This window comes from Myotis nattereri (assembly GCF_964212035.1).
Source record: "Myotis nattereri genome assembly, chromosome: 10".
Lineage (NCBI taxonomy): Eukaryota > Metazoa > Chordata > Mammalia > Chiroptera > Vespertilionidae > Myotis > Myotis nattereri.
The window spans coordinates 39,884,991-39,912,592 of record NC_138085.1 but is presented as its reverse complement, the minus strand read 5'-3'; the positions used below and the strand labels follow the sequence as shown (position 1 = coordinate 39,912,592).

Below are 27,602 nucleotides of genomic sequence, written 5' to 3'. Positions count from 1 at the left end.
ACCTGCTGTGTCCTTTCTCTTATTTGTTCAGATCACTGGAGAAGGTTAAGATTCCACTTTCTGCCTCCTCTAGAAAATTATCTGATGCAGTCACTCAGATTACAACAGAAAGTCCAGGAAAAGCTATGTTTTCATCTCAGATTTTTATTAATGCTGACGATGGTCAACGTGAAATTCCAGAGCCTAGTTCCCAGAAGCTGGACAAAGCTCCTAACAAGTTTGCTTCATCATCTTCAGTCCAACAGATTGCTGTTCCTCGTGACACTAACGGAGGTAAGAGAATGTGATTGCATTTTAGGTCAGATTACCTACTTTTATGTGTAATTATCTTAGAAATTTGTGATTGTGTCTTTCTAGTCAGAAAACCTAATTTTACTTGTAAACATTAGAGCCACATGATTATATCCATCTTTTATAAAAAGAATGTGATTATTATGTTTTTATCTTAATTTCCAGTAGAGTTAACATATATGGAACTCATGTTGCTTATGGTTGACATGCTGCTTATTACTTGTAATAAGAAAGCAAATATTTCAGAAAAACTTGAAAACTATAGAGGTTTGATTTTAGGTGGGCAGGTGAATTATTGGCATTTTGTCTTATAGTAAATGTTACGCACTATAATAGATACAAATATATATAACAATATAAATACAGTATCATAAAACAATGACCATGGACCCAGGTTGGCTGTGGCTCTGCTGCCTTTAAAACATGGAATTCACAATTACCTTGAATTCACTATCACAGTCAACTGGAAGCAAGTGTTTGAAAGTTTTTATGGGCTAGGCCTGAAAGTGTCCAAAATTATTTTTTATAGGCTAAGAATAGTTTAGCTGCGTTTTCCACAGTGAAGAGATGGATTTTGGTATGCAACTAGTCACCTTATTTACAGTGCTATGCTATTATTGAGACAGTAACTTTAATAGTGCTTATCCTATCTAATAATAGAGAAACATGGTAATTAACTTCACTACCCTTCCCATTGGCCAATCAGTGAGATATGCAAATTAACTGCCAACCAAGATGGCAGCTGGCAGCCAGGCAGCTGAAGCGAACAGGAGGCTTGCTTGCTCCAGTGATGGAGGAAGCCAAGGTTCCCCGCCTGCCGCTGCCGGCCTCTGAGCTTGCACTCTAAGCAACTATGTTGCAATTATAGAACCTAAACAAACTCCAGAAACCTGCTTTCAGCCGTCAGAGCTGGAGCGAGCAGGACAGCAACAGTGTTACAATTATAGAACCCAAACAAACCAGATACCTGCTTTCAGCAGCCCAGGTCTCAGAGCTGGAGCCAAGCCTCAGAGCTAAAGCCAGCTCTCAGTTCCAGTGACAGCCATAGAAGGTAAATAAATCCCAGAATAAAAAAAAAAGACAAAAAGGAGAGGTTGGGAGCTTCAGTCACCCGCCAGCCTGAAAACGGCCCTCAGCCCCTCACCCAGACTGGCAAGGCACCCCAGTGGGGACGCCCACCCTGAAGGGGGTGTGACCAGCTGCAAACAGCCATCATCCCCTCATCCAGGCTGGCCAGGCACCCAAGCGGGACCCCCACCCTGATCCGGGACACCCTTCAGGGCAAACCAGCTGGCCCCCATCCGTGCACCAGGCCTCTATCCTATATAGCAAAAGGGTAATATGCAAACTGACCCTAACAGCAGAAGGACTGGGAATGACTGGTCACTATGACACACACTGACCACCAGGGGGCAGACTCTCAATGCAGGAGCTGCCCTCTGGTGGTCAGGACGCTCTCACATGGGAGGAGCTCTGCTCAGCCACAAGCCAGGCTGATGGCTGCCAGTACAGCGGTGGTGGTGGGAGCCTCTCCTGCCTCCTCAGCAGCACTAAGGATGTCCGACTGCAGTTTAGGCCTGCTCCCTGCTGGCAAGTGGACATCTCCCGAGGGCTGCCGGGCTCCCAGAGGGATGTCTGATTGCCATCTTAGGCCCAATCCCCCGGGGAGCGGGCCTCAGCCAGCAGGTGGTCATCCCCGGAGGGGTCCCAGACTGCGAGAGGATACAGGCCGGGCTGAGGGACTCCCCTCCCCTCTGAGTGCACAAATTTTTGTGCACTGGGCCTCTAGTCTATATATATAAAAAGCCAGTGACCATAACATCAGAACAACCCAAACGACCAGTCGCTATGACGCCCACTGAGGCCAGCAAACCCGCCCAATCGTAGGTGGGGCTGGCTGGCCAACCACCTGCGGCCCTGCCCCTGATCGGACTGCCCCACCCAGAATGGCCCCCCCTAGCCCCTCTCCCCCACCGGCCCCGCCCCTGATCACTCCCCCTACCCCAATAGGGGGCGGGGCTGGCCGGTCAACCTCCTGCAGCCCCCGCTCCTGACCGGCCCCACCCCAGATTGGGCCCCCCACTCTAATTAGGGCAGGGCTGGCCAGCCAACCACCTATGTCCCCTTCCCCCGGCCAGCCCCGCTCCTGGTGGCCTCCCCATCCCATTTGGGGGTAAGGCCAGCTGGCCCCAATCAGGGTGGGTTAGCCAGCCAACCTCCTATGGTCTCCTCCTCACAACAGGCCCAGCCCTGATCCACTCCGATTGGGACCTGGCTGGCCAGACACCACCTGTGCATGAATGTTCACTGGGCCTCTGGTACTATATAATATTCAAAATTAGAGTAAGTTATTTTTATAACAGGAAAATTAACAATTAAGTTTCCATTCCTCTCCCGTATGAGAATGGAAACTTTAGATTACTGATTTTAAAGTATTTAGTAGTTTGCACAAATCTATTTAAAATTTTTCTATGTATACAAAAAGTTTACCTATCTGTAGATATAAAGAGGCTATGCCTAAATGTATAAAAAAGATTTCTTGGTTCAGCACTTGAATTGCATTGAATTTAAGTAAGTACATTTATATGTTAAGATAGTTATACGTTTTTACTGTGAAATAAAATAAAACTCTGAAATTGTAGAGTTTAATAAATACCACAAAGAACATCTTTATGTGTCAGTTATGTAACAAGAGCTTTAAAAGTCTCTGTGATTTATAACAAACTTTTGCTTATCTCACTCACTGGTTTGTGTGTCAGTTGGGATGTGGCTGCAGGCAGCAGAAATAGTTTCGTTCTGTTCACTTGCCTTGTTCTGAAACTGAGGCTAATGGGACAATACCTACCCGCAGTCTGTTGTCCTCAGGTGGTAGTAGAAGCACAAGAGGGGAAATCCAACTGTGAAACTGTGCTTTAAACCTCTACTCACATCAAGTGGATCAGTCTATATAGAGAGGCCACAATTTCTGGTTTTACCTTTACATACAGGTACCTGGGAGAAAGGACTACTTTAAAGTATTAATATTATTTGATTTAAATAGTTTTGAAATTGTGAATTTAAAGTAAAATTTTTATTATTTCTTTTATATGAAAATATTTAAAAGTACATAGAATTTATACTTTATGCTCAACACATGACTATCTGCCCACTAATCTGAATTAATAAATTCAGAATAATTTACTGTATGTTTATATTTGGTTCTATTTTTTAAATTTTTTGAAGAAATACTTAGTTGAACTTTCTTTAACCCCTTTCAGTCATTTCTTTCCCAAAAGCAAACATTATTTGCTGTGTACTTACTTCTTCCCCCATTGGCAGGCAGTACAAAGTAACCTTAAGACTGTTGCATTCAGCCCTAGCTGGTTTGGCTCAGTGGATAGAGCATCAGCCTGGGGACTGAAAGGTCCCAGGTTCGATTCTGATCAAGGGCACATGCCTGGGTTGCGGGCTCCATCCCCAGTAGGGGGCAGGAGGCAGCCAATCAATGATTCTCTCTCATCATTGATGTTTCTCTCTCTCTCTCTCCCTTCCTCTCTGAAATCAATAAAAATATATTTAAAAAAAATAAAAGAATCTTGAACACTGCCTGGCACTTGAAGGCACTCAGTATTTGTTCATTGAATTAATATTTTCTTTTTAATTGTTCTGATCTTTATCTCCTTAGCTCAGCCTTCAGTGTTGCCATATAAGCCTTCTGGTAGTACGAAGATGTACTATGTTCCACAATTAAGTCAAAGTCCTTCATCTATGGATTCCAAATCGAAGAGGACCTATGTTCCACAATTAGGTCAAATTCCTTCACCTATGGATTCCAAATCAGACACCACCATTGAGAGCTCACACTCAGGTATTATTCAGAATTATTTAAAATTTTATTTTTTGCTCCCTAACTGGTTTGGCTCAGTGGATAGAGCACAGCCCGCAGACTGAAGGGTCCCGGGTTCAATTCTAGTCAAGGGCACATAAGTTGGCACATAAGCAGGTTCCCTGGCCCTGGTTGGGATGCATACAGGAAACAACCAATTGATATGTCTCTCTCACATCGATGTTTCACTCTCCCTTCCACTCTCTCTAAAAATCAATGGAAAAATATCCTCAGGTGAGGATTAAGAAAATAAATAAAATTTTATATTTTGAAATTTTATTTGTGGACTGGCTAGTTAATTCTGGAATGACATGAAAGCTCAGTGGTATTTAATCTTTCAGTGAAATATGGGTGTTTCATGCCTCCATCTTTGGTTCAGATAGATGAGTCATTTGGTCAGATATATTATGTATACTTAAACATTTAATAAATATTTGATGAAGAAAATTGTATGAACAATTGTTTGTTTGAGTTAGTATACTCTGTTTAGGTCAGAGTTTTCCAAGTTTTCTCTATTCACAGAGCCCTTAATGTTTCGGTGATTTTTTTCTTCATCATTATGTGAAACACATATAAAATAAGTATTTTTTCAAATAGGGAGTAAGTTATTAGGGCACATATACTTGTTCTGATCTAACTTAATAAACAAAAATATTAAGTATAAACAAAAATGTTAGGCATTTCTTTGCGGTTTTGCTTTTTGAAAGAAAATACTTTGTTCATAAATAACCCCAATTACTTACTAATGAGATACGTGCAACTGCTAAGGCACTACACACCATCTCAAACCTTTTGATGAAATTGGACACAACACCCTGTTTCCTGCTTTTATTACAGAAACTGTAATTCACGTTTGTAAAGACACAACAGCATTGAAATGAATGTAGCACTATCTAGTATTGAAACTTTACCTTGAGCTAGTAGTTTGTGTAGTGTATACCAGGTAGCAAATATCATTGTTGTTTCCCTAGAATTTTTAAATATCCTGCATCACTCCTTTGAGATCACCCCAGGGCATCTGCAGATTTAGAAAATTTTCCTATCGTGGCTTCAAAGTAATGATACTTAGTTGCTGTGCTGTGGGATTTTGATTGATGGAATAACATTTTGAATGGTACACAGGAGATGACTTGGTTCAGTTTAAATATAAATTGTTTTGGGGTTTTTTTCATGATTTTTCAGGAGACATCTTTAAATGTGCAGAAATTACACAGAAAGGATAAATTGTTCTGGTCTTATTTTTAAAAAAAAATACTGATTCTGAGAGAGAAAGGGAGAGGGAGAGAGATAGAAACGTCAATTGGCTGCCTCCTACACGCCCCCTACTGGGGATTCAATGGGCAGCCCCAGCTAGTTCCCTGGCTGGGAATCAAGTGGTGACCTCCTGGGCTTAAGCACACTTCTTTTTGGTTAATTTTGAGAGGACAAAAATAGTATCCAATGGTAATTGAGTTAAAAAAACCCTGGTGCCACTGAAAAAAGAACTACATAAATACTTATCAAATACTAGACTTGATTACTAAGCCTTTCATCAGAAACTGGAAGAAATGTCCATTATTTGCAAGACTTTGGTTTTCAAAACACATTTAATGGCTACCAGAAATAAAACAAGCTGACTTAATTGATTGTAGGTAGGAAAATCTTTGATTTCTCTATCACTTTAAGCCCCCTACTTCAGAAGACAGGATGTCTGTATCAGCAGAAATCTGATCAGTTTTCCCAATACTTTTTGAGGCCTCTAGTGTCCTGCTATTCATTCACATCCATAACTATTCCATCTAGTTGGAGATAATAACTTTGAGAAAAATTGGACAGTGGTGGGAGGAGAATGACTCAGGTGGGATGGTGCATTATATCCTGAGAAATGTTGTTCTCCATCTATTCTGAGTGTGAGGGAGTTGAGAATAGAAAACAATCCTTTCTTAGACCAGTAGAGTTGCTCTTGATGAAAGCCTAGGAATTGTGCTAATAGCCATTGTTTATTAATGCGTTGTGCATCTGTAAATATTTAAAAAAAAATACAGATAAGGCAAAGGTAACATCCCAAAGAAAGAGGTAAGTGTTAGAAATTTACTCATTAGGACTAGTAACATTCATAAACAGTAAAAGACTTTAAAAAAAATTATTAGAGACAGACAAGGTCACTTTATAGTGATAACAGAGTCAATCCATAAACAAGAAGGTAAAACAGTTATAAGTGTATATGCACCTAGCAACAGAGTCCTAAATACAAAAAGAAACACAGACAGAATTAAAAAGAAAAATAAACCCGCAAGAAATATTTCAAATCAGTTGCAAAAAGTCATATATTTTTTAACTCCATTATATGAAATATGCAGAATGAGGAAGTTTGTATAGACAGAAAGTAGATTACTGGTTGCCAGGAGTTGTGGGAGAGGGGGAAATGGGAATTATTTGCTGATGTGTACAGGGTTTCTTTTTGGGATGACAAAAATGTTCTGTAATTAGATAGCAGCGTTGGTTGTGATTATCCTAAGAATTTCTGAATTATATAATTATTTAAATGTTATGTGAATTCTCAATTTAAAAAAAAGGGAGGAGCAGAAATGAACAAATGAAAAGACTACCTGAAAATGTAAAGATTTGGTAGTAGATTTAGAATACATTTTGCAAACAATGAAGAGGAAAATTAATGTGAAGGAAATTAAATTGGTGATGAGGACAAACTTGAGAAATTCTCTAAAAATACAGAGAGAATAAATGAAGATGATGATAAAGAAGACTAGAGTCATAAGAATCACAGCTAAGTAAACCAAACCAAGAATTATATCTGTAGCTGAAGAAGAAAGCAGAACAATGTGAACAAAAGTAATATCAAAGACTTAATAGAGGAAAACTTCCCTCTCCTAAAAAAGGGAACACAGTATGCAGATTGAAAGTTATACAGATCCAGGCAAAAATGAGTAGAAAGAGACTGACATACATACTAGGAAACGATTTTGAGTTAGAAGGAAAAAAAATTACATAAACATACACAGTTTTGTTTTTAATAAAAGGTTGTATAGTTAAGGGAACTGAATTTAGTCATATCAAATTTACAATGCTAAAATGTAACAGATAAATGGAGCAAAATATGTATTTATATAATTACATAATTCAGGGATATATGAACCCAAGTACATATTCATTAAGCAGTATGGCAATGAGAAGACATTTTCACAAATATGCAGGAAGTACAAAATATATTCTACTTCCATCCCATCTTGAAAAATTCACTTGGAGATTTATCCAGCTGAAGATATGGATCAAAATGAAGAGTTCAAGAATGAAAGGTGGTAGTGCCGAGTGTGCAATTGTGTGCTGCAGGCAATATGTGTGCTCTGTTTATCTAGAAGTAGTTGTGAGGAGAGTTACCCCCATGTATAGTAGTTTGTATTATACCATAATATACAATAACGTATTTTTTGTAATTAAGGAAGGAATTGTTCTTCTGATTTCTTCAAGGACTAGCTTTGTCCTGAATGCTAGAATCTGAAGCTCAGAAGAAAGGTCCCAGTTAGATATAATATGTATTTGTTGGCCGTCAGCATATATATCGTGTTCCGTACATTGGTAATCTGTGATTTCACTCAGGATTTGAAGAAAGCTCAGTTCTGACCCTTTGAAGAACCCTGACAATGAGAGATTCGGTAGAAGAATAGATACAAGGGCTTTCCCAGAGAGGTAGGGAGCAAACCAGGGAAAGTGATGCCACAGAAACTGAGAGGATCCAAATACAATCAGTACTGGAGCCAATAAGGCTTCGTAGGGTCCTTGCTATCTGTCTCGAAAAATGGCTTCTTTGCTTATTAATATTTGTATTGTTCTGATGATACTAATACTTACCCAGCATTTATTGCATTTACATTTTAAGTGCTCAGAAAATGCATGAAGTACAGACTTCCAGATTAGAAAGAAAACACATTTTTGTAGAAGATAATTCTAAAGTTACTACAGACTCTCCTGTATGTCCAGAGATATTCTTTCACCACTTATATTTGGCATAGATAAGCTTCTCTTTATCAAGAGATATAGGAACATTAAACATTTTTAATAAAATTAGTTTCAAGTTTTGTATTTCTTATTACATAAGGGGTTCCTTTCAATGTTTTGTCCCTCATATTGTCACGTTAATCTTCCTAAAATGTAGATAATTATATTTCCCTTTATTTAAAAAATCTTGATGTTACACTTTATGTACAAAAAAATTTGGGATTTTTAGCTTGGGATTCCATGCCCTGCTCAGTTTCGTTTCAGACAGTTATTTTTTAATATTTCCCATCACTCTCTTTAATGTATTTTATAACCCAGCCTGAGCACAGATGTGTTTGCTTCTTATATACTCTTTGCTTTCCTGCCTCCTTGTCTACTAATGCTGTAACCTCTGCCTAAAATGTCTTTATTCCTTCCTCTGTGTTTTTCACACAGCCTACTTATTTTCCAAGGTAAAATCTAATTTCACCTTCCTCTGAAAACCTTCCTGAGCTGGAAATTGTCTCCTTTCTGAACTATTAATCTACTTTATATGTCTTGTCTTCTGTCATTTGCTTCTCCACCTTGTATTGTTACAATTTAGTTTACGTGTCTGACACCTTCTGTTTGACATCTCCTGATTACTGTACTACACTCCCATTGTAGTGCTTTTTTTGAAAGTGTTTTAAGAGGTAAATTTTTGTCTTTCTTCAACTTAATGGCTATATTTGTGTTAATTGTACTACTGTCCCATTTTTTTTAGGATCCAATGATGCCATTGCTCCAGATTTCCCGGCTCAGGTGCTAGGCACAAGAGATGATGACCTGAAATTCTCTGTTCATATTAAACATAAAGAGGGAATCTATAGTAAGAGGGCAGTAACTAAGCCACCCTCATCAAAGGAAAAAAAAAACATTCAGAAAGATAATACAGGTAACTGGATTGGCTTTGTATATTTTATGGCCTCTCTTTTACCCCTGTTCATCCTAAATGAGAATATTGTTCAGTCTTTATCTTGTTCTGCTTTGTTACGTAAACTTTTTTCTTAGCTATCTTATTGGGTATATAGAAAAAGGTAAAATATTTTAAAGTGCTTCACAGATTTTTAAAACCCGTAAACTGTTTTATAAAATATTTTTTTATCGATTTCAGAGAGGAAGGGAGAGGGGGAGAGAGAAAAATCAATGATGAGAATCATTGATTGGTTGCCTCCTGCACACCCCCTACTGGTTCATAGGTTGATGCTCAACAACTGAGCCACACCGGCTAGGCTGTAAACTTTATTTTTACTATGGAAAAAACAATACGTTGTAACTTTGAAATGAAATAATATTTAATCAAGTATGTTTTAGAGACTAGAAACCATAGAAAATCTTGATTAAATTGTCTGATGAGTTTATCTGTCAAATAATTCACACTAGTGGTAATTTGGTAGATAACTCAGTGATCCTACTGACAGACAGCTGAGGATGGGGAAGATATGGAAAATTTGGCAGAAATCAAAGTTATAGAATTAAGGGAATTTTTCAAAAGTCTGCACAAAGTACTTGCCAACCATCATCCACTCAGGCTACATTTAATAAAAATGATGTGTTAGAAATAGCCGAAACCGGTTTGGCTCAGTGGATGGAGCATTGGCCTGCGGATTGAAGGGTCCCAGGTTCGATTCCGGTCAGGGGCATGTACCTTGGTTGCGGGCACGTCCCCAGTGGGAGATGTGCAGGAGGCAGCTGATCGATGTTTCTGGCTCTCTATCTCTCTCCCTTCCTCTCTGTAAAGGATCAATAAAATATATTTAAAAAAAAAAATGATGTGTTAGAAATAAAGTTTGGCTCCAAACATCCCACCTATTCTAGGGGTCTGTTAATAATATTGTTGGTCTGCTTTTAAACTTTGCATCCTATGGAAAAATCCTTCTCCTGGTTTAATCCTATGAAGTCATTTCACCATGGGAAAAGTTCAACCTCAGAACCTTTTACCTTAAGGGGTTACAAAGGAAAGGGGACATGTCTGCCTGAAGAAATAGTGACTTACGTATAATAGCTAAGTGAGCTCATAAACTATACCATAAATAAAAGTCTCAGTGTAAGTGTTGGAATATAAGAGTGAGAAAATCTCTTAGAAAATAGAACATAAAACGAAGAGAAAAGAAAGAAAAGATCAGAAAATTCAAGATTGGCTTAAAAGATTCAACATCAAAAAAACAGGTGTTCCGAAGAGACAATAAAGAATCAGAGCCATATATATTAATGTGAATAAATCCCCAAGTCATAATATTGAGTGAAAAAGGCATGTTGCTTAAAGGACATAGAGAATTATACTACTTATATAAAGTTTAAAGACATGCAAAACAATCCTTACATTGTTGATTAATTCATACAATATAGTAAAAAAAAAATCCTTAAGATTGATAAACTCTAAATTCAGTATAAATGTTGCTATTAAAAAGAAAGAGAATGGCATCATTGAGGCTTTATACACAGAATCATTATAATCATTATTAGTAGCCGATGCATGAAGATTCGTGCAAGAGTGGGCCTTCCTTCCCCTGGCTGCCTTTCTGCCTTCCCACACTGCCCAGAGTGGTTGGGGCTGTACGGAATGCCTGCGTCCCACCCCGCCCCTGGCTGCTTGTGGCCTGCTATGCAAATTAATCCACCATCTTTGTTGGGTTAAATTGCACACTCACTCCTGATTGGATGTTGGGTGTCATGAAGGTATGGTCAATTTGCATCTTTCTCTTTTATTAGTGTAGATTTTATAATGCTTTATTTTTTAAGCTCTGTGGTAGACATATTGGTGTTCATTATGTTATGCTTTAGTAATCTATTGCCTTTCTGATTTCTTTGTTGAAAAATACTTATACTTAGAAATAGCAAATGAATTTCTTGTCAACCCATTGTAAAAACATGTAACCATTATTAACTGTTGACTGTTATCTTAGTTGTATTGGTGACTTTTTAAATGCATTTACTAACATACCAGTTTGCATGTACATTTTATTATATAATAAAAAAAAAAATAGAGCCAATTTTAAAAGACCAAAAAGGTAGGTAAATTTCTATCAAGTATTACCAAGAAAAACAGAAATAGAAATTAGACAAGTTTTGCCGAAACCGGTTTGGCTCAGTGGATAGAGCGTCAGCCTGCGGACTGAAAGCTCCCAGGTTCGATTCCGGTCAAGGGCATGTACCTGGGTTGCGGGCACATCCCCAGTAGGAGATGTGCAGGAGGCAGCTGATCGATGTTTCTCTCTCATCGATGTTTCTAGCTCTCTATCTCTCTCCCTTCCTCTCTGTAAAAAATCAATTAAAATATATATATAAAAAAAAGAGAGAAATATTAGACAAGTTTAAAAGGATGTAATGTAAGACGTTAAAAACTATAAAAAATATACTCTATATAAAATGTACATGACATAAGTGCGTTTCTAGGATTATATGAAATATCAAAATTGGCTCTATAAGTAACATAAACTTTGAGTAAGCCAAAGAACTTGAAAGGATTGCTCAACTATACTTTTCTACTTTGAGAAAGACACCTGATCTAGATTTTTTTTCTTTACTGTTGTATCAAACCACAAGGAACAGATGTTATTTAAAGTGACACTTTATTTAACCCATTGTTGTACAAGGAAAAATACGGAAAGCTTTCCTGAAAATTCATGTCATAAACCCACCATTACTGTCACAGCTTTTACATGATAGGGCCTAAGACAGCCGTGGGCAAACTACGGCCCGCGGGCCGGATCCGGCCCATTTGAAATGAATAAAACTAAAAAAAAAAAAAGACCATACCCTTTTATGTAATGATGTTTACTTTGAATTTATATTAGTTCACACAAACACTCCATCCATGCTTTTGTTCCGGCCCTCCGGTCCAGTTTAAGAACCCATTGTGGCCCTCGAGTCAAAAAGTTTGCCCACCCCTGGCCTAAGAGGTGCTTTTTTCCTGAGAGAGATAAGTAAAGAGGTTTTGGGTTTTGAGTTTTTTGGTGGGGAGAAGGACAGGTTGGGTTACATGACATTTGTGTTTATTATCTTTTCTTTCTCTGTGGTGTTAAATGATGTCATTATTTCAGATGTTCAAGTTCTTATCACTGGAAATGAGAACCACTCAGACAAAAAACAGAAAAAGATCTACACTAAAAAGTCAGTGACTAAGCCTGCCCAACCTGAAAAAATAGAGTTCTTGCAGAAAGACACTGGAGGTAGATGAACTGGGCTATCTGCATGTTATTTCCTTCTGGCCTTCTAAAATGAGAAAAGACAGAACAGTATGCTCTGTTCTCTACTTTGGTCTCTTCAGCCTTCCTTTGTCTTGCTCACATGTGAAATAAGATATTAGCTGTAATTTTTATTATACATTGACAGGTATAAAACCAAATGTTTAATAAATCATTTTTAAAGCTCTTTGAGACATTGCTGGAGAACTTTGTGAATGTAGTACACAAATTAATTTCATTGGCATAAATTCAAATAATAGACTTTTAAAAAAATTCAGTGCAATGAAATGCTGACTTTCTAATACCATTCTTTTTTTTAAAAAAAAAATATATACTTTATTTTTTTTAATATATTTTTTATTGATTAAGATATTACATATGTGTCCTTATCCCCACGTTACCCTCTACCCCCCCCCCCACTCATGCCCTCACCCCCCCCCCATTGTCCGTGTCCATTGGTTAGGCCTATATGCTTGCATATAAGTCCTTTGGTTGATCTTTCCCCCTTACCCCCACCCTCCCCTACCTTCCCTCCAAGGCCCGACAGTCCAATCAATGCCTCTCCGTCTCTGGATCAGTCCTTGTTCATCAGTTTATGTTGTTCATTATATTCCTCAAATGAGTGAGATCATGTGGTATTTATCCGCTCTCCAGTTCCATCCATGCTGTGTCAAATGGTAAGAGTTCCTTTTTCTTCTTCCTCTTCTTAAAGAATACCTTTCAGCATTTCATATAATGCTGGTTTGGTGGTGATGAATTCCTTTAGTGTTTTCTTATCTGTGAAGCTCTTTATCTGACCTTCTATTCTGAATGATAGCTTTTCTGGATAAAGTAATCTTGGTTGTAGGTTCTTGGCATTCATCACTTTGAATATTTCTTGCCACTCTCTTCTGGCCTGCATGGTTTCTGTTGAGAAATCAGCTGACAGTCGTATGGGTACTCCCTTGTAGGTAACTGACTGTCTTTCTCTTGCTGCTTTTAAGATTCTCTCTTTGTCTTTTGCTCTTGGCATTTTAATTATGATGTGTCTTGGTGTGGTCCTCTTTGGGTTCCTTTTGTTTGGGGTTCTCTGCGCTTCCTGGACTTGTAAGTCTATTTCTTTGACCAGGTAGGGGAAGTTTTCTGTCATTATTTCTTCAAATAGGTTTTCAATATCTTGCCCTCTCTCTTCTTCTGGTACCCCTATAATTCTGATGTTGGTAAGCTTGAAGTTGTCCCAGAGGCTCCTTACACTATCTTCATATTTTTGGAATCTCTTTTCTTTTTTCTTTTTCGGTTGGGTCTTTTTTGTTTCTTCGTATTTCAAATCTTTGACTTGATTCTTGGGATCCTCTTGTCTGCTGTTGGGAGTCTGTATATTATTCTTTATTTCAGTCAGTGTATGCTTAATTTCTAGTTGGTCCTTTTTCATATCCTCGAGAGTCTCACTAGATTTCTTGAGGGTCTCACTAAATTTATCGGTGGTTTCCATAAAATTCTTGAAAAACCTTATAAACGTGGCCTAGAACTCTATATCCAGTCGTTTGCTTTCCTCCATTTCTGTCATTTGTGACCTGTTTCTTTGTCTCCACATTTTTTATGCTTCCCTGTGTTGGTAGAGTGGTTTTGTGTGTTAGGTGTCCTGTAGGGCCCAGTGGCCCAGCCTCCCCAGTTACCTGAGGTGGACACTCTTGGTGTACCCCCTTGTGGGCTTTTTGCACAGTCTTATTGTAGTTATGCCTTGATTGTTGTAGGATCACTGGGAGGAATTGACCTCCAGGCCAATTGGCAGTGAGAATCAGCTGTGTCTGCAGTGGGAGAACTTCTGTGCTGAAGACACCCTTCTGGGGCAAGACTTGCTTCAGTGGGGTTTTGGTGCTCACTGAGTCTGCACCCTGAGTGTGTCCCTTATGGATCTGAGGAGTTGTAATCCGGATGGTCCCCGTCTGACAACTGGGTACACTGGCTCTTGGATCTAAGGAGGTGCTAATTTAGCCTCTGCCTGAGGTTACACAGCAGGAGCTATGAAGAGAACTGCAGATTCCCCTTCCTTTTTGGGAGTTTGGAGGTACCCTGATGAGGCCCAGCTGTGAAGCAATGCAAGCTGCTGTGGGGCCTTGGGCCTTCTCTTGGAAGTTCTGGGTCTGTCTGGCCCAGCTGCAGTTAGGTAATTTTCAGGTTGCAAAGGGCAGGGGCATTCATATGCAAAAGCCTCTGCCGCAGCCTGGGTGGGGCGGGGTCTCAGGGAATCAAAGGCGGAGCAAGCAGCTATGGCGGCTTCTCAGCCCTGCCCTAAGGGGCTGCGCATCTCAGTGTCCCGGTAATTGCTGCAAGCACCTCTGAGGGAAAGCCGACCTCAAGTTCCGAGTTCTGCCCGCAGCCAGACAGTCCAGTTTCACCCCGTATGAGTCCTGGGTCCCCAGAGACTTCCCGGAACCGGAGTTCAGAGCAGTCGGGAGCTTGTGACTCCCTCCCGATTCAAAAAGACAGCCGCGTCCTCAGGCGCCAGCCCCTTTCTGCGCTCGCGCGAGCCTCCTTACCTCTGCACTTTACTTCCGCAGCTCCTCTGGCTCTCAGCGTGCTTTTCTTTCCTTCTAGTTGTAGAATTTCCACTCAGCCAGCCTTCCTGTAGTTCTGGATGATGTCCGTTTTGTCTTTATGTTGTTTTTTTGAAGTTGTTGTGGGAGGCAGCAATTTCCCGGTGTTTATCTATGCCGCCATCTTAGTTTCTCCTCTAATACCATTCTTATACATAAGTCTTGTGTTTTAGGAATTTAGCTTGTTTACTTTCTTAACTACCTATCTAGTTAATTTACTTTAGTGGGACTATGCTGATTAAAAATGCCTATAATAGTGTGTTTAAGTTAGGATTAGTTTTGGCTCTGAGATGAAAAAACAAAATATAATAACATTGGTTTAAAGAAGGCAGGAAATTGTTTCTTTCTGTAAAAATCCAGAGATAGACATCCAGGCATGACATGGTACTTCAGAGTGTCAGGGAACAAAACTCTTTCTCTCTGTTGCTCTCATGTTTTTAGCTTTCATTCTCGTGCAGTAACCATCTGGCTCATATTCCAGCCAGCAGAAAGAAAGAAAGGAAAAGAAAAAAGCATATTCCTTCTTTAAAATACTTCTCAATAGTTATATGTATTATTTCCCTTCCATCCTATTGGACAGACTTAGTCTCATGGTCACACCAAGCTATGTTGCCACTGATTGGGAAATAATCTTTATTCTGGTAACTTTATGCCCAGCTAAGTTGGGGTTCTATTTTAGAGGAAAATGGATTTCAGAGGACAGCTGACAGTCTGCCACAATGTAAACAGAAACATATTTTGGAGCATAATTAGCCAATTGTCTTTAATTGTATATTAGTTGTTTTTTGTTTTTGTTTTTCAAATTTGTATTGTATTCTGGTCAACATTTCAAAAATTTATCTCCTTTTTGAATGTTTTGATCATGTTAATCTCCTAATCAAAAAGTTTTCATTGCCCTTAAGAATAAAATCTTAACTTTTAGCATAGTCTTTCAGAACAATAGAATCAGCTACCAAACAACTTTTCAAATGCTAATTTTCACCTGTTTTCCTTATAAATTCTGTAGTCAAATAAACAATATCCTTGATCTATTTCTTATTTGTTCATTTGCGTTGCTAACTTCATTCTTATGTAGTCACCTCTGCCTAAAATGGCCTCTCTTCCCATTTCTGTGTGTACCCCAGCTCACCTAACCTTTAACACCAAGCTTAGGTAACTGTGCTCCAGAGCCCTTGCATAATCCTCCTAGCTGGAATTAGTTTTTCTTCCTTTGAGTACTTACACTTCTTTGTCTGTCTTTCTCTATGGCGTAATTCTTTTACTTTGTATGATATCTATGTGTGTTTTTTAACTCCAATTTAGAACAAAAGTTTCTAATCACATTCCTGATTGATCTTTTTTGTTTTTTCTTCAACACCAACAATAATGCTTTTCATAGTAGATGCTGGAGAGGTATTTTAAATATTTTTTTTGTCAATCCTGTCTGGATAGGGTGTTAATTGCCCTCTCTTAGATTCCAGTGATGCTGTTGCTGCAGAGCTCGCAGCTCAACTACAAGACACAAAGATTGAAAGCCTACCAGACACTAAAGCCATTAACCAGCAAGAGGCGATCCCTAGTAAGAGGACATTTCCTAAGGAAGCCTGCTCAGAAAATAAGGAATCCTTGCAGATAGATATTGAAGGTAATGGGATTGGGATTTATGTGTGTCGGGAGAGGGAGATGCTATGTCTATTTCCTTTCATCTTGATGAGAATATAGCCTCATAATTTAAACATCCATTTTTTCTTACCTTTTTTCTTTTTTTTTTTTTTTTGTAAAATTACTTCAGTGCTACTTTGTCTATGCGGATATACACTGAGTGGCCAGATTATTATGACCACCCCATCAGTACTTCATTGACACTTCCAAAAATACTGAATATTGAAAACTTCCTAAGCAAATACTCTCGAGTTTTTATTATCATTATTATTTGCATAACTAATTCACTTCATTGTACTGATAGGGTGGTCATAATAATTGGGCTGGTCATAATAATCTGGCCACTCTGTGTGTGTGTGTGTGTGTGTGTGTGTATCTGTAATATAACTATTACTTTTGGGAAACAATATTGGCAACTTGGGAACAAGATTATACATAAATACCTAAGGCTGATAGTATTAACCTGTGAAGTATCATGTGTTAGTACTGACACAGGGAAAAACTTATTCCAGAAGATTGTAACAAAGACAGGAAAACCTCAGTACAAACTTTTTAAAAATTACAATAAAGAGCCAAAAATTACAATAACGACTCATGGCCCTCTTTTGAGTCTAACAAAAGAAAGGCATAGAGGACACAGCCATTACTACCTGGCTGTCAAACTTTACCTCTTAGAGGAAGATAGAACAGTACCCAGATAAGGAAAGAAAGGAGTCAATGAGCTATAATCCATATTACATTTCAAAAATAGTACAGGTATAGCTGCTCACATCACAAATGTATAAGATAAATGATTTTCCACAAGGGTGCCAAGACTACATAGTGGTAAAGAAATATTCTCTTCAGCAAATGGTATTGGAAAGCTGATATCCATATGCAAAAGAACGAATTTGGATACTTACCTTTTACCACTTATAAAAACTAATTCAAAATGAATCAAAGATCTAAACATAAGAGCTAAAATTATAAAACTATTAGCAGAAAGCATAGGGGAAAAGCTCCATGGCCTTGATATGGCAGTGATTTCTTGGATATGACCCCAAAAGCACAGGCAACAAAAGCAAAAAAATATACACGCAAGAAGAAAAGTAACTGCACTAGATGATAAATACTAAAGTGGACCTCTTTCTTAATGTCCAGTGTCCTTTGTCTTAAAATTTGGTGCAGTGTGTAAAAAAAAGGCAAAAAAATAAATTATACTTACACCAAATTAAAAACTGCATCAAAGGACACAATCAATAGAGTAAAAAGGCAACCTATGAAATGGGAGGAAATATTGGTAAATCATGGTTAGTGCTTAATATCCATGTTATTTATATATGGAACTTCTTTAATTCAACAACAACAGAGAAAGCCAGTTTTTAAAAGGGTGCAAAGGATTTAAATAGTTCTCCCAAGAAGACATATGAATGACTAATACATACATGAAGAGATGCTCAATATCACTAATCAGAGAAATACCAATTAAAATCACAATGAGATACTACTTCATACCAATTATGGTGGCCACTATCAGAACAGGTGATAATTATAAGATTATTTTATAGGCAAGCATGCGGAGAGATTGGAACTGTTGTGCACTGTTGGTGGAATATAGAAGGGTGCAGCCACTGTGGAAAATAGTACGGAGGTTCCTCGAAAAATTAAAAATAGAATTGGCATATAATACAGCAATCCCACTTCTGGGTATATGTCTAAAAAAAAAAATCAAAGCCAATCTTACAGATATCTGCACACCTATGTTCAGCTCAGCATTATCCACATTAATCAAGATACAAAGACAATCCAAATGTCCATCAACAGATAAAGAAAGTGCTAACATGGTGCAATATATAGATCTTGTAACATAAAAACACATACCTGAAACCTGTTCATGTTGACCAATGCCAGCCCAGTAAATTTAATAATAAAAAAATCTCTTGAGATTTTCTTTAAAACAGAAAGTGTGTTAAAAACATAGTTAAATTTTATACAGCCTTAAAAAGGAAGGAAATCCTATCACAAGCTACAGCATAGAAGCCATAGATGAACCTCAATGAAATTGTGCTAAGTGAAATAAGCCAGTCATAAAAGAAAAGAAAATAAACCCATGCTATATAGCAGACATATTGAAAATAAAATAACTCAGAAGGGTTGAAAAATAAAAGGAAAAGTAGAGATGAAAAATATAGAGACATATTAATATAGGTGAGATTAAATTAAACACCAAAAGTGTTACAGGAATTAAGGAGTGATGTTTTTATACTGATTTGCAATCCACAATGAGGTCATAATATAAATCTTTAAACAGGAAATAGCATAAAATATATAAAACAAAACTGGGAGCATCATCAGTAAGGAAGTTTATGTTGCCTTACAAAAAAATGAAGTTGTAGAATTATATGAAAATAACTCTTATGATATATTGTTTAGGTAAAAGGTGCTAGGGGGAAAATGCAAAACAGTCCACAAACTGTCCTAAACCCTGGAGGACCTTCAGGAGGAAATGGACAAACAGAATAGTAGTAAGGAGTTTGAACATACATACTTATCTCATACTAGATCATTGAAATGAAATTGTTTTTATTTTATTTTTTTAAAAATATATATTTTTTTATTTCAGAGAGGAAGGTAGAGGGGGGGAGAGAGATAGAAACATCAATGATGAGAGAGAATTATTAAATCGGCTACCTCCTACATGCCTCCTACTGGGGATCAAGCCCACAACCCAGGCATGTGCCCCATCTGGGAATCGAACCCTGAACTCTTGGTTCAGAGGTTGATGCTCAATCACTGATACATGCCGGCTGGGCTGAAATTTTTAAAAAGCAAAGTTAAAAAAATCATCTGGGAATATTGCAAGTAATGAGGTTGATTTAATAGATATGTGTAAATGTTTGTATGCTTTAAAAAGACACACGCTGTCCTTTAAAGAGTAAAGATTTTTAACTTTGATGAAGCCTGATTTACTTTTTCTCTTGTTGCTTGTGCTCTTGGTGTCTTATCTACCAGTCCTACAAATTCAAGGTAATGAAGATTTACTCCTATGTTTTCTTCTAATATTTTCTAGTTTTAGCTTTACAGTTAGCTCTTTGATCTATTTTTGTTAATTTTTTTGTATATGTGGTGTGAGGTAAGAGTACAACTTCATTATTTTCCATGTGGATATCCAGTTATCCCAGCACCATTTGTTTTTGTTTTTTGTTTTTTTCCCCAGCACCATTTGTTAAAAAAGACTGTTCCTTTCTCATTGAATGGGCTTGGCACCCTTATTGAAAATCAATTGACCATAGATGTATGGGTTTGTTTATGGACTCTCAATTCTATTCTGTTGCTTTACATGTCTATCCTTGCTGACTGTTGCTTTGTAGTATTAAGTTTTGAAATTGAAAGTGTGAATCCTTCAACTTTGTCTATTTTATGGTGCTATTCTGGATCTCTTACACTTGCACATGAATTTTGGAATCAGCTTGGCAGTTACTACAAAGAAACCAGCTAGGTTCTGATAGGGATTGTGTTGAACCTATGATCAGTGTGGGGATATTGCCTTCTTAGCAATATTATCTTCCAGTCCATGAACATGGGATGTTTTCTATTCATTTAGATAGGGGTCCTCAAACTACGGCCCGCGGGCCACATGCGGCCCGCTGAAAACATTTATCCGGCCCGCCGGGTGTTTTTGCTGCTACTGCCTGTTGCTTAGCAGCCGACTAGGTTTTTTTTAAACTATAGTCCAGCCCTCCAACGGTCTGAGGGACAGTGAACTGGCCCCCTGTTTAAAAAGTTTGAGGACCCCTGATTTAGATCTTCTTTAATTTCTTTCCACGGTGTTTTGTAGTTTTCAGAGTAGAAGTTTTACACTTCTTTTGTTATATTTATTTCTAAATATTTTATTTTTTATGCTATTGTGAATTAAATGGTGTTTTTTATTTTGTTTTTAGTTTAACTGCAGTGTATGACAATACAGTTGATTTTTAAAATATTTTTTATCCTGCAGTCATGCTGAACTCATTTATTAGTTCTAATAGGTTTTTAATGTATTCTTAGAATTTTCTAGATACAAGATCTTGATATCTGTGAATATAGTTTTACTTCTTTCTTTGTAATCCAAATGCCTTCCCCCCACCTCCCTAATTGCTATGGCTAACACCTCAAGTATAATGTTAAATAGAAGTGGCAAAAGCAGACATCTTTATATATTCCTGTCTAGGAGGCAGACATTTTGTCTTTCATAAGTGAGTATGATTTTAGCTTGGTGTTTTTCATGGAAGCCCTTTATCAGATTGAGGAAGTTCCCTCTATTCCTAGTTTGTTGAGTGTTCTTATCAAGGAAGGGGTTAGATTTTGTCAAATGCTTTTTCTGTGTCTCAGATTATCAAATGAGTAGGGGTTTTTTTAATCTTTAAATTGAACGTATTGGGGTGACTTTGGTTAATAAAATTATATAGGTTTCAGAAGTACAATTCTATAATACATCATGTGTATATTGTATTGTGTTAAGCCAAACTTGCACTTATGGGGTAAATCCCACTTGGTCATGCTGTATAATTCTTTTTATATGTTGCTAGATTACATTTGCTAATATTTTGATGAGGATTTTTTTTGTTTATGTTTGTAAGAGCTGTTGACTTGTAGTTTTCTGGTGATGTCTTTGTTGGGTTTTATTATCAGGGTACCACTGGCCTCATAAAATGAATTTGAAAAATCAATATTCTTTAAATGTTTAATAAAATTCAGGGGTGAAACCATCTGCGCCTGAACTTTTCTTTGTAGGTAATTTTTTTATTATTACTAATTCAAATTCTTCACTTGCTTTGGGTCTTTTCAGATTGTGTATTACTTCTTGAGTCAGTTTCAATAGTTTGTGGCTTCCTAGGAATGGGATGTGTTCATTATATCTAAAGTATCTAATTTAGTTCATAGTATTCCTTTATAATCCTTTTTAGTTCAGTAAATAAGATTTATTTATTGGTAATAATGGTCCCTCTTTCATTTTGGATATAAGTCTTATTTTTTTCTTGGTCAGTCTAACTAAAAGTTTGTTGATTTTTTTTTTATTGATTTTTTTACAGAGAGGAAGGGAGAGGGATAGAGAGTTAGAAACATTGATGAGAGAGAAACATCGATCAGCTGCCTCCTGCACATCTCCTATTGGGGATGTGCCCGCAACCCAGGTACATGCCCTTGACCGGAATCGAACCTGGGACCTTTCAGTCCACAGGCCAACGCTCTATCCACTGAGCCAAACCGGTTTTGGCTGTTTTTTTTGTTTTTTTTTTGTAATCTTTTCAGAGAACCAGCCTTTGTTTTCTATTATTTTTTTCTTTTTAAAATTCTCTATTTCATGAATTTTCACCTTAATTTTTATGATTGCCTTCCTTCTGTTTGCTTTAGTTTTAGTTTAATCTTTTCCCAATGTCTTAAGATAAAGTTTAGGCTTCTTTACTTGATCTTTCTTCTTTCTTGATACAAGCATATTCTATTATAAATTTCCCTTTTAGCTTTAGATGCATCTCATAAGTGTATTGCCATTTATTACAAAGTATTTTCTGGTTCTCTTTTGATTTCTTCTTTAACTCATAGGTTACTTAGGAATGTTTTATTTAATTTTCACATATTTGAGTTTTCCAAATTTTATTCTGCTATTGCTTTCTAATTGCATTCTGTTGCTGTTGGGGAGCAGGTTTTGTTATTATTTCTATCCTTTTAAGTTTATTCTCTTGCCTGATTGCTCTGAATAGGACTTCCAGAACTGTGTTGTGTAAGAGTGGGCATCCTTTTCTTGTTCCTGATTTTAGAGGAAAGCTTTCCGTTTTCACCATTGAGTATGATATTGGCTGAGGGTTTGTGATATATGGTATTTATTATGTTAAGGTACTTTTCCTTCTATACTCATTTTATTGAGGGTTTGATCATAAATGGATATTTTGTCTTATCAAATAGTTCATAGGTCAACAATCAACCACCAAGCCATACTGTCTGGGTTATTATTATTTTTTTGAAGTTGTTACATTTTTTTTTATTGTGGTGAAATATACATAACAAAATTTACGGGTTTGACCATTTTGTAGTATACAGTTCAGTGACATTAAGTACATTCGCATAGTTGTACAACCATCACCTCCATCCATCTCCAGAATTACTTCATCTTCTCAAACTGAAACTCTATCCCATCAAACACTAACTTCCTCTACTCACTTCCTCCTGGCCCCTAACATCACCATTCAAGTCTCTGTTCCAGGGAATCTGCCTCTTATATCTAATTCACATAAGTGGAATCATACAATGTTATACTTTTGTGTCTGGCTTATTTCTCTCAGCACAATGTCTTCAAGGTTCATCTACATTGAGCATGTATTGTCAAGATTTCCTTTTTTTTAATATGTATTTTTTATTATTGATAGTATTACAGATAGCTCCCTTTTTCCTCTCCTTCCCGGCTATTTTTTTTTTTTAATTAATTTTAGAGAGAGGAAGGGGGAGAGAGAGAGAGAGAGAAACATTGATTTGTTGTCTCTTATTTTTTTGTTGTTCTTTTAAAAAAAATTTTATTGACTTCAGAGAGGAAGGGAGAGGGAGAAAGAGAAAGAGATAGAAACATCATTGATGAGAGAGAATCATTGATCAGCTGCCTCCTGCATGCCTCCCACTGGGGACAGAGCCCGCACCCGGGCATGTTCCCTTGACCAGAATCGACCTGGGACCCTTCAGTTCACAGGCCGACACTCTGTCCACTGAGCCAAACCAGCTACGGCTGTTGTCTCACTTATTTATGCACTCATTGGTTGATTCTTATAAGTGCTCTGAACAGGGATCAAACCCACAACCTTGGTATATTGGGATGATGTTCTAACCAACTTAGCTACCTACCCAGGGCAGATTGTACTTTAGACATAAAAGCAGATTTCATGTGTCTTACTATGTTCTGGGGAAATTGCCTTAGGGATTATAAGAGCATTTAATAAAAACCTTAGTTGTCAGTAATCTATGGTGTAGGTGAAAAGGATCCTGTAGTTACAAGTGTTACTTTGTTGCATACATATATATTTCTTTGTTTCTACGTATAACTTGAAACACCAAAATATATATTGATCCTATATTACTATTTCCATCCGGGGGTTATGATTATTAGATATTGTTACATCTAAAAATGCCCATTTTTACATAGAATGACTGTCAAAAAGTGAATTTGGAGGATGGTAAATTTTGTATTAGGTATATTTTACCACAGTAAAAAAAAAAAATTGGAGGAAAAAATGTGAAGATGGCCCACAGAAAGAAATTTTAAGAGGCTCTAGAACATGTAAAGAGTTTTTCTTTTTTATCCCACGCATTTAATTTCTGATAATGAATTCTCAGGTTTCTTAGCTGAAAGAGGGGTTAGTAAGGCATATCTCTCAGTTTTCTCAACATGATTGAATAAAAAGGGGAAAAACGTAGAGCACTGATCATAGTACCCCACACATAGCAAGCAGTTAGTACAAAGCAGCTGCTGTTACAGTCCCGAGGACTAAAGCTCCTTTCTCAAGCTCACCCAGCCAGTTTGTGACAGAGTTCTACCCAGAATCCAGGTCTTCTGACCCTGCGTCTCTTAAATGTTTACCATGCCACTCTAAGCCAGTAGGCACAAGGCATAAATCCTTTGTTCAGGCAGTGAATTTTCTGAAACTTTATATAAACTGTTCTTTCTTTTTCTTCTGTTTCTAAAGAATTAAGTTTGAATACTATTTCTAAAGGAAATGAAAATATTTTGAAAGAACTTCAAAATCTTTTTTTTCTCCTTTTCAGAGTCCAGTTCGGAATTTGAAAATACTACCCATTCTGTGTTCAGGAGAGCCAAGTTTTACTTTCATCATCCAGTGCACCTACCAAGTGATCGAGATTTTTGCCATGAATCCTTAGGGAGAAGTGTTTTCATGGGGCATTCTTGGAAAGATTTATTCCAGCATTATCCAGACAAACACCGTATTAGTCTTCCTCCCTCTTATCAAACTGAGGAAAAGACAGAATGTACTCGAATAGAGAGCCTCCATATCAATGTAAACTTGGGAAACAAAGAAAAGATACATTCTACTAAAAGTCAGGCTGGAGATCATACAAAATGTGACAAACAGATTAATGATCAAAAAAAGAATCGTCAGGTCACCCCAGAGCCCACAACTCAGCACATCACAAGTTTGAATGAACTCTGGAACAAGTATCAGGAGCGGCAGAAGCAACAAAAATCTCACGAGTTCAGGGGTGGAAAAGAACTATCCTTGGTGGAGCGACTTGATCGTTTGGCTAAACTTCTTCAGAATCCTATCACACATTCCCTTTGGCCCTCAGAAAGTACACAGGATGATAGCAGAGGGCAGCGAGATACTAAGGAATGGAATGGTAGACAGCAACAGAGAAACAAGCTTCAGAAAAAGAAGCGGTATAAAAGTGTGGGGAAATGCCATAAAAACATGGGAGATCTTAAAAACAAGGTGCTTTCTACTCGTCAAGCTGGAAGGTCCAATCAGATTAAAATTGAACAGCTTAAATTTGATAAATATATTCTGAGAAAACAGCCAAATTTTTGTTATATAAACAATACTTCTTCAGATTCTAGACCCTCAGAGGAGAGTGAGCTGCTCACAGATACTGCTATTTCCACCACAACTTCTCCTGTGGAATCAGATATATTGACCCAAACAGATAAAGAAGTGACTTTGCATGAAAGGAGCAGCTCTCTTTCCACCATTGACACTGCCCGATTGATCCAGGCTTTTGGCCATGAAAGAGTTTGTCTGTCACCCAGGAGAGTTAAATTATACAGCAGTATCACTGACCATCAGAGGAGATACATTGAGAAGCCGAGCAAGAACAAGAAGAAAGCATTGAGTTGTCCCCAAGTGACTTCTGAACACACCAGAAGGAAACACATCCAGGTACATGGCTACAAATTGCATCTGGCAATGTGACTGCCTTTTTCATGGACTTTTTAGTTTTAAGCTTTGCACACAGGTGGAAAAAAGCCATTTGCCCTTTCCTCACTATAATATTCCTTACCAACTGGAAAAGAGTGAGAAAGTGTAGTACAGTGCTATTGTGAGTTGTCATTCTTTTCATCAACACTCATTTACAAATTATCCTTTGGATGAAGGGCTTTGCTGCTAACTACTTCAGAATCTACAAAGTATATCCCTGGCACCGGTGAGCTTTTAGTTTAGAATGACCTCCATTCTGAAGAATATTGCCGAGCTTTTGTAAATTTGTTTTTTGTTGATTCATTTCTCCCTGTCTTTCAAGACATTTTGAGTTGCTTTAAAACACACACACACCACACACACACACACACACACACACACACACACTATAATATGATTTTTTAAAAGGAAAAAAGAATTCAAATGAAGAAAAATTATCGAAGCCAGAGAGGGGTGAGCTACAACATGACTTTTAAGAATAAATAGATGAAGATTTGTGAGTTATGGGAAGACAAGTTGATGCTAGAGAGAGATAAAATGTACCTTATAGATATGGTGGTGAGTCACAAATTTTGCTTTGTTTTCTACCAGTTAGTATTGCTAGAATTTTGTGATCAATCACAAGTCTATAATATAAAAACAAACCGAATTCTCAAAAGCATTTCATATTTCTGGTACTAAAACCTAGAAGAAATTTACTCATCTGTCCTCATAAAGAAGGAACCACAGTGTAATAGAGTCCTCAGCAGCATCCTTACAGTAGGTTCAGTAATAATGCCTATAAGGCTAATATGACCTTACTATAGTGTTCAGCAAAGACATCTCACAAAGGGTCAACACACAATTTAACCCAACAATAAAATTTAGTGTGCCCAGAGAAGTGCTTTATAAAGAGTGATGCTTGTTCTTTGGAGTATAGAAAGAAAAATATTAGATTTATTTTTTCTCAAACTTTTAAAATTTACATTTTATATATGTTTATATTATACTAGAGGCCCAGTGCATGAATTCATGCACAGGTGGGGTCCGTTGGCCTGCCAGCAATCAAGAGCCAGCTGGCTGGTGGGGAGGGACTACGGGAGGTTGGCTATGAAAGCGCACTGACCATCAGGGAGCAACTCCTGTGTTGAGTGTTTGCCCCCAGGTGGTCATTCAGTCATTTAGGCTTTTATATACATAGATGAGTACAGTAATAACATCCTATATAATAAAAGTGTAATATGCAAATTGACCAAAGGGGCAGAACAAATAGTCGCTATGATGTGCACTGACCACCAGGAGCCAGACACTAAACACAGGAGCTGCTCCCTGGTAGTCAGTGCGCTCCCACAGGGGGAGCACTGCTCATCCAGACAGCTGGCTAGCCCAGCGACAGTGGTGGGAGCCTCTCCTGTCTCCGCTGCAGGCAGGCAATAAGGAGCGAGGGGTCCCATACTGCGAGAGGGATGTCTGCCTGCCAGCTTAGAGATCGGGCCTAAACTGGCAGGCAGACATCCCCCAAGGGGTCCCAGACTGCGAGAAGGTGCACTGCGACTCTAGTAATTTATAAATACAGGGTGAGGCAAAAGTAGGTTTACAGTTGTATGTGAAAGTTTACTCCTGTATTATTATTCTAATGATTGCATTTTCTGTATAAACAACTGTAAATTTACTTTTGCCCCACACTGCAAATATCTACTTTGGTAATTTATGCTCAAAAATATTGCCTGGCCAGTTAGTTGAGTGTCATCCCATACACTAAAATGGTTGCGGGTTCAGTTCCCCATCAGGGCAGATACCTAGGTTGCTAATTAGTTCCCCAGTTAGGGCACATAAGGGAGGCAACCTATTGATTGATGTTCCTCTTGTACATCAATGTTTCTCTCTAACTCAGTGGTTCTCAACCTTCCTAATGCCGCGACCCTTTAATACAATTCCTCATGTTGTGGTGATCCCCAACCATAAAATTATTTTCATTGCTACTTCATAACTGTAATTTTGCTACTGTTATGAATTATAATGTAAATACCTGATATCAGGATGTATTTTCATTGTTACAAATTGAACATAAAGCATAGTGATTAATCACAAAAACAATATGTAATTATATATGCGTTCT

The 27,602-nt window shown here is 37.7% G+C and overlaps 1 protein-coding gene across 1 annotated transcript in view; it reads left to right on the top strand.

Moving 5' to 3' along the window:
* Nucleotides 1–27,602, top strand: part of ALMS1 (ALMS1 centrosome and basal body associated protein) — a 143,951-nt gene that overhangs the window by 83,052 nt on the left and 33,297 nt on the right. The window contains exons 13-18 of the mRNA XM_081101544.1: nucleotides 32–273; nucleotides 3,956–4,138; nucleotides 8,892–9,062; nucleotides 12,211–12,339; nucleotides 16,384–16,554; nucleotides 24,339–25,465. Of these exons, the coding sequence (XP_080957670.1) occupies nucleotides 32–273; nucleotides 3,956–4,138; nucleotides 8,892–9,062; nucleotides 12,211–12,339; nucleotides 16,384–16,554; nucleotides 24,339–25,465 (2,023 nt within the window). The remainder of the gene's footprint in view (nucleotides 1–31; nucleotides 274–3,955; nucleotides 4,139–8,891; nucleotides 9,063–12,210; nucleotides 12,340–16,383; nucleotides 16,555–24,338; nucleotides 25,466–27,602) is intronic.